The 12,391-nt window shown below is 47.5% G+C and overlaps 2 protein-coding genes across 3 annotated transcripts in view; both read left to right on the top strand.

Moving 5' to 3' along the window:
- Positions 1–4,186: 4,186 nt before the first annotated feature.
- On the top strand, positions 4,187–7,497 carry LOC114894231 (protein PET117 homolog, mitochondrial). Its single transcript, XM_029220758.1, has 2 exons — positions 4,187–4,363; positions 7,283–7,497. Exons 1-2 carry the CDS (start codon positions 4,268–4,270, stop codon positions 7,430–7,432), a joined length of 246 nt encoding a protein of 81 aa, XP_029076591.1. The 5' UTR covers positions 4,187–4,267; the 3' UTR covers positions 7,433–7,497.
- Positions 7,498–7,730: 233 nt separating this feature from the next.
- The window catches only part of KAT14 (lysine acetyltransferase 14), a 44,355-nt gene continuing 39,694 nt past the window's right edge, over positions 7,731–12,391 (top strand). The window contains exons 1-2 of one of the 2 annotated variants that reach the window (XM_029220756.1): positions 7,731–7,992; positions 10,405–10,523. In XM_029220756.1, coding sequence (XP_029076589.1) covers positions 7,734–7,992; positions 10,405–10,523 — 378 coding nt within the window. In that variant the 5' untranslated portion in view covers positions 7,731–7,733. Of the gene's footprint in view, positions 7,993–10,404; positions 10,524–12,391 lie in introns of those variants that run through there. The other variant, XM_029220757.1, reaches the window with a different exon arrangement.

Genomic DNA, 12,391 nt, shown 5'->3' with positions numbered 1-12,391 from the left:
TCCACATTTTCAATGTTGGGGCCCGGGGTTCAATCCCTGGTTGGGGAACTATGATCCCTGCAAGCTGAGTGGCTCGGCCAAGAAAAACAAAAACAAAAAACCAAAAAGATAAGAGATAACGAGCATTAGTGAGGATGTGGTGAAAGGGAACCCTTGTGCACTGATTGGTAGGAAAGTAAGTTGGTACAGCCATTGCGGAAAATAGTATGGAGGTTCCTCAAAAAATTAACTAGAACTACTGTATGATCCAGCAATCCCACGGTTGGGTATATATCCAAACAAAATGAAATCAGGATCTCGAAGAGTATCTGCATCCCCACATTCATTGAAACATTATTCAAAATAGCCAAGATATGAAAACAACCTAAGTATCCACTGACAGATGAATGGATAAAGAAGGTGTGGGATATGTATACAACGAGATATTATTCAGCCATAAAAAAGAAGGAAATCCGGGAGGACATTTTATTATGCTAAGTGAAATAAGCTGGACACAGAAAGACACTACGCTGTCACTTATATGTGGAATCTAAAAATGTCAAAGTCACAGAAGCAGAGAGTAGAATGGTGGTTGCTAGGGGCTGGGGGGTGGGGCAAGTGAGGAGATGCTGGTCCAAGGATAAACAGCTTTAAAATGTGCATGGTGCCTGAACGTGCTGAGGGTTTGCACATCATGAAGTGACTCTTTTCACCCTCCCTGTGGGTGCGTGGGCCTCAATTTTAAATCTCCCACCCTATAGTAGAAGCTCTGCCTGTACTTATTTCTGCGATTACTTCAGGACCACCTCTCACGCAGTGGTTAAGCAGGACTTTTCCATTGAGTAGGCATTGGTGATGATTTACCACAGACAGGAAGGGAGTGAAGAACTCAAGACAAGCTGGCACCTGGCTCCCAGAGTGCTGGAAGGTCCTGACAGAGATCTGGGTCTTGAACCTTCTCCTGTGTCAGGTGATGCTGACTCTGGAGCAGTAGATCCACACCTGGACTTAACTTTGGGGAACAGATAATTGCTGTCTTAGTCAGCTTGGGCTGCTATAACAAAAATACCATAGACTGGGCAGCTTAAACAACAGACATTTATTTCTCACAGTTTCGGAGGCTGGGAAGTCTGAGATCAGGGTGCCTGCCTGGTCAGGTTCTAGTGAGGGTCTCTTCCTGGTTTGCAGGTGCCATCTGTTTGTATGTCTAGTCTCTTTTCTTTCTTATAAGGACACTAACCCCCTCATGGGGGCCCCACCCTCATGACTTCATCTAAACCTAATTGCCTTCTAAAGGTGCCACCTCTTAATACCATCCCATTGGGGATTATGATTTCAACATAAGAATTTGAGGGAGACACAAACACGCAGAACATAAGAACTGCTACTTGACTGATAACAATCACCTGTCTCCCTGTCTTTTTTATTGTGTTTATTTGATACTAGTCTGTATTCCTTCCAGGTGTTCAGCTGCATGAGGGATGGGGGCTGCCTTGAATCTACTGCTCCTGGTGATTTCAATCAGAGTCTGTTGGAAAAAAAATGAGCCAACCAGCAAGTCTGGACTTTCCTTTTTGAAAATGTATTCATTGGTAGAAACTCTTCAAGTTGTCTCAGAAAACTGTTTTTATTCAAACATACTGGACACACTTAAAAATATACTGAGACTAGATGGAAATTGTTTAATGAAAAAAAAATTTGGTTTCAATGTTTGATGATGTGCAGTCACTCTCACAACTCTGTAATTTATGTGACAATAACCACAGAAAACATCCTGCTTAGGTTTACAAATAGTTAAACAGATAATCCATTTCTGAATTTGACACCGTTAACACATAAAGGATTTTTTTTTCTTTTTGGGTGGTGACTGGCAGCTTGCGGGACTTTAAGGTGTTTTTTTTTTTTTTTTTTTTTTTTTGCGGTACGCGGGCCTCTCACTGTTGTGGCCTCTCCCGTTGCAGAGCACAGGCTCCGGACGCGCAGGCTCAGTGGCCATGGCTCACGGGCCCAGCCGCTCTGCGGCACGTGGGATCCTCCTGGACCGAGGCACGAACCCACGTCCCCTGCACCGGCAGGCGGACTCCCAACCACTGCGCCACCAGGGAAGCCCGCTTGTGGGATTTTAGTTCCCCATCCAGGGAATGAATCCAGGCCCTGGCAGTGAAAACGCAAATCCTAACCACTGGGCCGCCAGAGAATTCCCCATAACGGATTTTATTTTCTTTTTTAAATTTTATTTTATTTATTTGGCTGTATTGGGTCTTAGTTGCGGCATGCAGGATCTTTGTTGCGGCATGAGGGATCTTTCGTTGCGGAGCACGGACTTCTCTCTAGTTGTGGTGTGAGGGCTCCAGAGTGCACAGGTGGGCTTCTCTCTAGTTGTGGCACAAAGGCTCAGTAGTTGCAGTACACGGGCTTAGTTGCCCCATGGCAAGTGGGATCTTAGTTCCCCGACCAGGGATATGAACCCATGTCCCCTGCGTTGGAAGGTGGATTCTTAACCACCGGACCACCAGGGAAGTCCCCCCATAAGGGATTTTAAAAAGTAGAATAACAATACATTTCAAGAAAACAAGCTGAAACATCAGTCATGATAGAATGAAAGGCCATCTCACTCTGACATACATTCTAAAGACATGCAGCTTTATTGAAGATGCACTGAGTTAGAGGAAAAAATACCTGGAATCTACCACAAGTAAAAAGCAGTCGAATATAGATTTTTTTTTCTTTAGAGACTAAACACCCAAATATGTCCTGAATTAAATTGCTTCTAACTCCAAGGTCAGCACAGGGACCCCGTTCTCCAATTCAATGGTGCTTCCTCCTCTGCTGAGAAAAATGCTGCAGACAAAATGACATTTGAAAAGGGTATTTGCGTTTTTTAAATTTATTTTTATCTTATTACATTTCTTTTTAAAAGTAATTAATTAATCCATTTACTTTTGGCCGCGTTGGGTCTTCGTTGCTGTGCACGGGCTTTCTCTAGTTGCGGTGAGCAGGGTCTACTCTTTGTTGCCGTGTGCGGGCTTCTCATTGTTGTGGCTTCTCCTGTTGCAGAGCACGGGCTCTAGGCGCGCAGGCTTCAGTAGTTGTGGCACGTGAGCTCAGTAGTTATGGCTTGCGGGCTCTAGAGCTCAGGCTCAGTAGTTGTGGCACACGCGCTTAGCTGCTCTGCAGCATGTGGGATCTTCCCGGGCCAGGGCACGAACTCATGTCCCCTTATTGGCAGGCGGATTCTTAACCACTGCGCCACCAGGGAAGCCCTTATTACATTTCTTGAGAGCAACACTCACCTCAAGCCATTGACGCTCTCACAACAGACGATGGAACAGCAAGGCACTACAGAAATCAATGTCGAAGAAGCCCTGGGGTGAGGCTAACGGAGACTCAGCCCAAATCAACAGCGTCCACAGTTGCTTGCCCAGGAGGAAGTTTGTCCTTTGGGAATTCTAGTGGGAAAGAATGACTTGATGATAATACCTTTTCACTGGAAAGCCCAACCTCTGTGTGCACCTTGCACAGTACCTTCTGCGGCGGTTCTCGACGCTCTGCTTCGCTCGATCATTTCGGGCATCTGAGGGCGGGAACTGGGTGTAGAAGGGATGCCACAAGGATTACCTGGGCGACAAGGGGACAGCGCCTTTCGTGCCAGCAGGCGAAGACGTGCCGCTGCCCAGAGAGCTTGCTCTGTAGCCAGAAGGCTTTTTGATGTCAAGAAAAACCAGACCTGACCCACCACCCCACAGCGTCAAGGTGAAAGCAGGTGACCGTGTCTACAGCATCTAACGAGAAAAACTCCATCTCCTGGCACCTCCCCGCCGAAAGGGCAACGAGGGCTGCGTTTGGTGAGGCTGGCATTGAGCGAGGCAGCCCCGCGCTCCGAAGGGATGCGCGCGGTCAACGGTCCGCAAGGTACCGGGTCCGGCATCCCGCCCCCCGGACTCTCCCGCCGCTGGGGGCGGGTGATGAACTGAGAGGGCTCAGGCCTGGAACCCCGCCTTGGGTGGTGCTGGGGCCAGCTCTGGGCCGGGGCTCTTGGAAGTGTTACTACCCGCCCGCCCGCAGGGCAGGGAGGGGATGCCTGCGATTCCTAGGCCCTACCGGAAGCCGCGCCTTCCGCGGAACCTGGGCAATGCTCGGAGCTCGGCTCTCGACTGCTCGCGCCTGGCGGCAGCTGGGGCTCTGCGCTCGAGGGGTCGAGCCTGGCCCGCCCCGGCAAGGGCGCGCGCTCGGCGGCGGCCCTGGGCCTGGGGCACGGGGAGCGGAGGCCGCGGCGGCCGGCGCTGGAATGTCGGGGAGCTCGAAGGTGGTGCTGGGCCTCTCGGTGGTGCTGACGGCGGCCACCGTGGCGGGCGTGCATATGAAGCAGCGGCAGGACCAGCAGGTAGGTGTCAGGTGCCCGCGCCTTCGGGCCCGCGCGGCGGCGGAGGCCTGGGGCCTGGGGTCCGGCTCCGCGTGGCGCCGCTTCCTCCTCGCCTTTTCTTTCTCTCCTCCCGCCTCCTCCGAGGCGGGGAGACCGCTCCCTGGGGCATCCGGGAAGTGTGGGCGTTGGTCCCCGGTGCTCTGGGCCGGCCCCGCCCCCGCCCCGCGGGTGTCGAAGCGCTGGTGAGGCTTCCCCCGCCTCTGGCATTCGGGAATTGGGAGATATACTCGTGTGGGGGGTGGGTTTTTCCTTCTTAAGGAACAGTTTGCTATGGAAACTAGATTCTGGGGACGATAGAGATAGCGGCCTCCAATTTTTCTCTTTGCGGTGGTTTTATGTGGGGAAACATCCTTGACTTGACCGCTCAGAGGCCTGTCAGTCTTGCTGTGTCTCCCAGTCTTATTTTCTTCCTTTTCCCATCGGCTGACGTTACTGCCGGGCCCCCGTGCGCCACGCTCCGCCCCGGGCGCCTCGGGAAACAGAGATGAATACGCACAGCTGCTCCGGGGGCGAAGGCCGAGCGCGAGCGGGGGTAGCCGGGGTGTGTGTGTGGGGGGGGTTGAGGGGTGCGGTGGAGCCCGGTTGACCCGAGGTGGACGCAGGACGCTGGGTAAGTCACTGTAAACAGGCTTGTCTGCGTGGGACCGCGCCGGGTGCTCGGGGTGCAGAGATGCAGCAGGTGAGGCCTTTGTCCCGTGTTCACACTCTGGAAGTCAGAGGAGAGGAAGCCTGTGATGATACAAGATTTTAGGGGAGGGAATGAAATGATTAATGGTGACAGGGCGCGGAAGAGATTAGAGATTGGGATTAATGTAGCCGTTCTAAGGGGTTAGCTTTTGGAACAGAAGCGGGAGATTTTCTTCTCTAAGAAGGAAAAGATGGTGGCTGGAGAAAATTTGAGATAGGGTAGAAGATGCTATGTCAGATGTAGCTCTGAGGTCAGCGAGCAGGGATTTTCCGAGTATGGAGTACGGCTGGGTGAACGCTTGGTTCTGATCTCCAGCTACACTTGCGATTGTTCCTGGAAGTTTTTACCAGGTAGCAGCCTGGGCCCTGCTCCTGACCTATTGAATCAGAATCTCTTGGGGATGCGGATCCCACTTAGGTACGCTTTAAAAGCGACCCAGGGATTCTAACATGCAGCCAGGGTTGAGAACCACTGTCAGAATGGGACAAGTGTAAGGTTTAGGTATTTGGAAGTTAGAGGTTGAGATTGACCGGAATAACCTGTGTTTGTTTTACGTCCAATTATTCATTGCGGGGTTACTTTCTAGCAGCGGGAAAGAGGAGGACAAATGTTTGACACAGTGGGTGTGTTGGAAGGTTCAAGGAAGCAAGAAATAAAACGATGACTGTTGTCCCCCATTGTTTCCTGACTGACTGCCACATACCAGGCGCTGTACTAAGCACTTTACGTACATCAGCCTTGATCATCACAGGAGCCCAGCAAAACCAGCAGTGAGCACTACAGGAGGAGCCGCGTCCTAGGTGTTAGAGCTGTGATGGTGAAGAGGTCTCGGAGCTTAGTAAGGTAGTCAAGTGGAAGTTGCAGGAGGGATGTGCGAGGCAGCTGGCACAGACTTTGAAACCTGGAGGAAACTAGCGAATGCTGGATGGAGAGCAAGATCCCAAGCCGAGTGCTGAAGTCCCTGAGAAAGGAGGGGAGGACCTCAGAGCAGGTGTGGACGGTGTGGGCTTTGGGGCTTGGGTGGCGTGTGTAGGTGTGTCCTGATGGAAGAAGCACAGGAGAGGATGAGCTGGGGAGGGAGGAGTGGAATGAGAGCCTCCGATTCTGCCTGGAGATCTTGCCAGGGGCACAGGGTTCAGGACAGTTGGTTTTCAGTTGTGTTATCAGTCCCAGGACTCTTAAATTACCCAGCTTCCCCTGTAATGGGGACTGGAGCCCTAGGCCTGGAGGAGGGCCAGCAAGTAGGTACTTGGTGAGTTGTTAAAATAGACATAATAGTAACTAAAAAAAACCCTACCCAGGCCCCAGGCCTTGCCCCCATTATTCTGCCTCACAAGGCCACTGTTAAGTTATTGGAGTATTTTATGACCTGTAAAGTGTAAGTTATTAGTAATGACTGGATTGATGCTTTAGAAAGTCTCATCTTAGATGCCAGGTCCATATTCTGGAATTTTCTACCTGTCTTTAGCGTTTATCAAAGTAACGACCATCAGTGGGCCGTTATCTTTTCCTCTGCTGGTAGCGTTCTTTTTCCCCTTCTCTCCCCATTATGTAATTGTAATTTTTACCTTTTCTCTGTACATAATAGAAGAAGCCGAGTTCTTTACTTTCTTGCATCCTTACAGTTTGTTCAAATTTTAGTAATTTTCTTTCTTGGATGTTTATTATTCAATTAGGACAATTGCTAACAGGAATGTAGTTCACAGTTACTCAAGTAACTCTCATCAAGTTGTTTTTTCTTTTTTTTTGGCTGAGCCGTTGCTTGCAGGATCTTAGTTCCTTGACCAGGGATAGTGTCCATGCCCCTTGAAGTGGAAGTGCGGAGTCCTAACCACTGGACCGCCAGGGAAGTCCCTCATCAAGTTTTTAAAGCACCATATATTAACTAAACTTTTAAAATTCAGCATAGTGGCAGTTTTTCTTTTTTAATTGTTATTTCCCATTTTTATATTAAATGATGCAAAATTTCTTAAAGTGTGATGAGAGGTCTGTAATAATACTATCACGCTACCAAGTTAATTTGATGGTTTATTACATTTACATCTACACAGAAAGTTAAAATAGAAATTGAGTACTTGGAATCTGAGAGTTTTAAGTGTATTTTGGTAACACTGATTTTAGGACTTGAATGACACAAGGAAAGGAACCACCTGTTCCGAGTTTCACTAAAATCTGTTTCTTAACATTTTTAGAGGCTTCGTGACGGAGTGATCAGAGACATTGAGAGGCAAAATCGGAAAAAAGAAAATATTCGTCTTTTGGGAGAACAGATTCTTCTGACTGAGCAACTTGAAGCAGAAAGAGAAAAGACGGTGTTGGCAAAAGGATCTCAAAAAACGTGACTTGAAATGCGTGTGAGATATTGGTGGAACAGACAGCGTTAAGTGTGTGTGAGTGTTGATGGAGAACAGCTTAGTGAGATCTTCAGCCTTTTTGTGGTCACTGTCCTTTTAAACTTGATCAGAAAAAGGACGATGGATCGTATATTCTAAATAATTGCTTTAAGTGCCCCTTGTGTCTGAGTAGAGTCAGGCAGATGCTCTTCTGAGAGTTTGTTTATGTGGTCAGCAAGGAGCCCCTTCAAGCTTAGTGTCCAGAAACTGGGATTGTTCCTGAGAGCACTGAACCTGCAAGCTGGGAGGGATGGAGAGTAACATCCATCTGAGCAGTTTGATCAGTCGGCACGACGATGAAGCCACAAGAACGTCCACCTCGGAGGGGCTGGAGGAGGGGGAGGTGGAGGGGGAGACTCTGCTGATCGTCGAGTCAGAGGACCAGGCGTCTGTGGACTTGTCTCATGACCAGAGCGGGGACTCCCTGAACAGTGATGAAGGGGACGTGTCGTGGATGGAGGAGCAGCTGTCCTACTTCTGCGACAAGTGCCAGAAGTGGATCCCAGCCAGTAAGAGCTTCTCCTTTCCTTTCCTTTGTCAATTCCTGCAGGAAGGTTTGTTTTTCTAACCTGTGAGAGAAACATGAATGTGAAAGAGACCCCAATAAAACGATAACTCCTATATTTATTATTAGTATAGTTGATTAACTGCAAATTTATATAAAACATAAACACATTTGTACTAATAGATATTACTGCCAACCCCTATCACGTTGTTAAATTAACGTTCTCAATTGTAACCCAAATAAAAATTAGAAAATTGGAAATTCTGTGTTACTTAAAGAATTAGCCACATTTTTCTATCAGGGTCACATTATTGTGGTTTTGGGGCCAAATTCTAGGCCCAGTGTAGAGCTAAACTTCAGACTCACAAACATAACTGGTAGTGTCTAACTTACATGGAAAACAACTGCTATAGTATGTTGATATAAGGTCAGAATTAGGAGATTAAATATGTATTATGCCTTTTTCTAGGGCCATTCGTGTTTTCTCCTTGCTGGCCTCCTTGATCTGCTGGTCGTAGATACACACAGTAAGGTGCTTTGCCAGTCATCAGGGCTCTTAACCAAAACAGGATGTTTCCATTACGTGGAGAGTAGTAAAGACGTATGTACTAGAGGAATACTCTGTGTAATAGAATTTGTAACTAGGTCAGAGAAATTTACATATGTGTATGTGTATATATATTGTTGTGAACTGGGTCATTTTCTGGTATGTGGAGGTGTTTTTAAGATGGATTCATAGTTATTATTAATAACACCATTTTCACAGAAAGCAAACCTAAAATTTATTATAAGTTAGCTAGTTTTTGCTTTCCAACTGTCTCTGCTTATAGATTCAGGGTTCTGCCTGAAAACCTGGGTGGCTTTCCCCCATCCTCACAGCCTGCGCTGTAAATGCTCTGCCTCCTGGGGCCCCTGCTAACTGCTCCAGCCTTTCTCCTTCGTGCCCTCCTATCCCCACATGGAAACAGAGCTTTGCAGTTAGGGTGAGCTTTTCCTTCTCCACAGCAGTTCGTTCATTTTTTTATAAATTTATTTTATTTATTTATTTTTGGCTGTGTTGGGTCTTTGTTGCTGCACGCTGGTTTTCTCTAGTTGTGGTGAGTGGGGTCTACTCTTCATTGCAGTGCGAGAGCTTCTCATTGTGGTGGCTTCTCTTGTTGCGGAACACGGGCTCTAGAGCGCAGGCTCAGTAGTTGTGGCGTACGGGCTTAGTTGCTCCATGGCATGTGGAATCTTCCCAGACCAGTGCTCGAACCCGTGTCCCCTGTGTTGACAGGCGGATTCTTAACCACTGCATCACGAGGGAAGCCCAAGCAGTTCTTTCTTATCCCTAGGACTTTGTGCATGTAAATTTCCTCTGTGGAACATGTGTGTCTACAGCCTCTGTACTCCTCGCCCCACACACAAACACCTCTTCACGTGCCAATTCTAGCCATCCTTCAGGCCCCCGTCCACCCCACTTTTTCTAGCGCTGCTGTCTTCCTCATGTGGGTGGGCACCTCTTTTATGTGCCCTCACGTTGCCCCACAGCACCCATCACATCCCTCTCCAGGGTTTTCATGTCTCCCAGAGCATCAGCATCAGCTGGGGAACTTCAGAAAATGCTCTGCTTCCAGAGGTTGATTTATTTTGCAGGGGATAGACCCGGGCAAATTTTTTTTTTTTTAATTTTTAAAAATGTTTTATTGCGGTACGCGGGCCTCTCACTGTTGTGGCCTCTCTCGTTGCGGAGCACAGGCTCCTGATGCGCAGGCTCAGCGGCCATGAATCACGGGCCCAGCCGCTCCGCGGCATATGGGATCCTCCCGGACCAGGGCATGAACCCGTGTCCCCTGCATCGGCAGGCGGACTCTCAACCACTGCGCCACCAGGGAAGCCCCCGACCTGGGCATATTTAAAACACAAAACTTCCTGGGTGGTTCTGATGCACAGTCTGGGCGGAGAGCCTCTGTGCTGCTGTGATTACCTACTCTCTCCTCTGTAGCCCTCACCACATCTGTAAGCCTCTGAGAGCCAGCACCGCATCTGTCTCAGGTGTTGTGTTCCTGGTTCCTAGCCCAGTGGCACAGTGGGAGCTCAGATGTTTTCTTGGAAGAATGTGTGAGGAGACCTCCTATAGGAGTCGGGAATGTTAACAGTTGGAACAGCCAGTGAGAACAATCCTACCTGCCTTTCCAGTGTCTCTTCTGAAAGTCCGGGGACCACAGAGCTATCTTCGTGGGCATGCACTTGATGTTAGAAGAATAAAAACGTTCTCTACTCCCTTCCCCATCCCCATCCTGCCCTCACGGGCTGGCTGAAAGAAAAGGAAAAACACAGCCTGGGAAACTTGGGAAATGGCCGGTAGATTGATGAAAACTTTGGGTTACCTCTGTTCTAGATCCACCTGTGATGTGCCTTTTTGTTTTCCTCCTAGGTCAGCTGAGGGAACAGCTCAGTTACCTTAAGGGCGATAATTTTTTTAGGTTTACTTGTTCTGATTGCTCTGAAGATGGCAAGGAGCAGTATGAGCGGCTGAAGCTGACATGGCAGCAAGTGAGTTAAAGCTCTTTCTCTAGAATTCATGGGGTTGGTCCCCGCCCCCCCTGCGAAATTTATTGGAATAAGTAGGGAATGAGGAACCTACATATGAGCTTCTGAGTTGTTTTGAGGGTCACTTTATTTCACAATGAAAATCATACTGAATGTGTGGAGAAAGGAGTTCTTAGTAAAAATACTGCCACTTAGTGAATTGGGTTTGAGATTCTGAAAATCCCACCCATGGTTTCATTTATACATAATACCAAACTCTGATTTTAATCGAAGAGGTTCACATTTTTTTTAGCAGCTATTTTTAGAAAAATAAAACCATTCTAAAAAATATAAAGATGCTGAATCAATATGCTGCACACCTGAAACTAGCAACTAGTTGTATATTGTAGAGCAACTGTACTTAAATTAAAAAAAAAAGTAAAGATGGTCACCGTAATCCCAGCCAACTATAGCCCGAACAGTATCTTTTAACTGATCTCCAGGTTGTATTAATTTTTTGGGTTTTGTTTTTATATTAATATGTTTATAACAAGGCACCAATGTTATATGCAGTCTTTAAGTTCTAAAAATGTATTAGACATCACTCACTCAGTTTTTATGTTTATTCATTCGACAAATATTGAGTGCACATGACGAACCAGGCACTGTTCTAGGCCTGGAGAGTAGAATCTCGTCGAGACCAGCTGATCCTTCTAGCTGTTTCTTCGTGGTGAGTGAGACAGCCAAGACCCTAGCCCCAGGCAGTAGACATTTATTTTAGATGATAGGCAGACAAATACACAAGTTAATTACCCCTAGCACTTTTTGCTGTGAAGGAAATAAACAGGGTAATGAGAAAGATTTTAGGTTGTACCCTCCAAGGCACTTAGGGTGTTCCTTGTAAATTGTAGCTGTGTTTGCAGCCAGAGGCTATCGTGTTAATTATCAGTGCTTTATTAGGACATCTGTTGAAATCTTTCAGTGGTGATCTTAGGGAGCCTTTTTGGACTTGCCTGAAAATATGTAAGCAGAAAATGAACGGAAGTTTGTGTTGAGGATACAGTCTCATGAGTATTCTAACTGGGATTTTTTTAAAAGTGTGCATCGGATACTGTGTCTAGGCAAGGTCAGATTAATATTAGTAGATTATTCTGATGTGTGCACACTTAGGCAGATTTGCATTTGGCCTGCTGGTAGCTTCTCATAAAATTGTAAAATGGAAGAAGAGCAGATGTATGTAATTTGTTACTTTCAAGACTGTGAGTTTTCTGTGGAGATTCTTTTTAAAAGAAAAAGTGGCTTTTGATTATATTGCTCAATATATTGGCAGTATTGGCTCAATTTGCCTTTTTTTTTTTTTTTTTTTTTTTTTGCGGTACGCGGGCCTTTCCCTGCTGTGGCCTCTCCCGTTGCGGAGCACAGGCTCCGGACGCGCAGGCTCAGCGGCCATGGCTCACGGGCCCAGCCACTCCGCGGCATGTGGGATCTTCCCGGACCAGGGCACGAACCCATGTCCCCTGCATTGGCAGGCGGACTCTCAACCACTGCACCACCAGGGAAGCCCTCAATTTGCTTATTTAATCAGACTAACATCTCTTGAAAATTATTTTTTCACTTCCAAAAGACATATGGATAATAAATACCCTGGGATAATGAAGTGAAAACTGGGACCAGACACATCTGGTTCTTGGAAAACTACTGCCCATTGTTTCTAGTTGCATCTCTTTTTCTTTCTCTCTCTCTCCCCCTCCCTTTCTCCCTGTCTCTCCCTCTCTCCCTCTCTCCCCCTCTCTCTCTTTCTCTCTCTCTCTCCCTCTCTCTCTCTTTCGCTCTCCCTCTCTCTCTCTCTTTCCCTCTCCCTCTCTCTCTCTCTTTCCCTCTCCCTCTCTCTC

Source organism: Monodon monoceros, unplaced genomic scaffold, assembly GCF_005190385.1.
Source record: "Monodon monoceros isolate NGI ecotype Baffin Bay Population unplaced genomic scaffold, NGI_Narwhal_1 Super_Scaffold_13, whole genome shotgun sequence".
NCBI lineage: Eukaryota > Metazoa > Chordata > Mammalia > Artiodactyla > Monodontidae > Monodon > Monodon monoceros.
This window is presented reverse-complemented; position numbering and strand designations above follow the sequence as displayed.

What these genes read in the sequence shown, in the direction of transcription:
- LOC114894231 (XM_029220758.1), top strand. Translation starts at nt 4,268, where the DNA reads ATGTCGGGGAGCTCGAAGGTGGTGCTGGGCCTCTCGGTGGTGCTGACG. An exon ending in AGCAGCGGCAGGACCAGCAG is followed by an intron (nt 4,364 to 7,282) that starts GTAGGTGTCAGG and finishes TAACATTTTTAG; the next exon opens with AGGCTTCGTGACGGAGTGAT.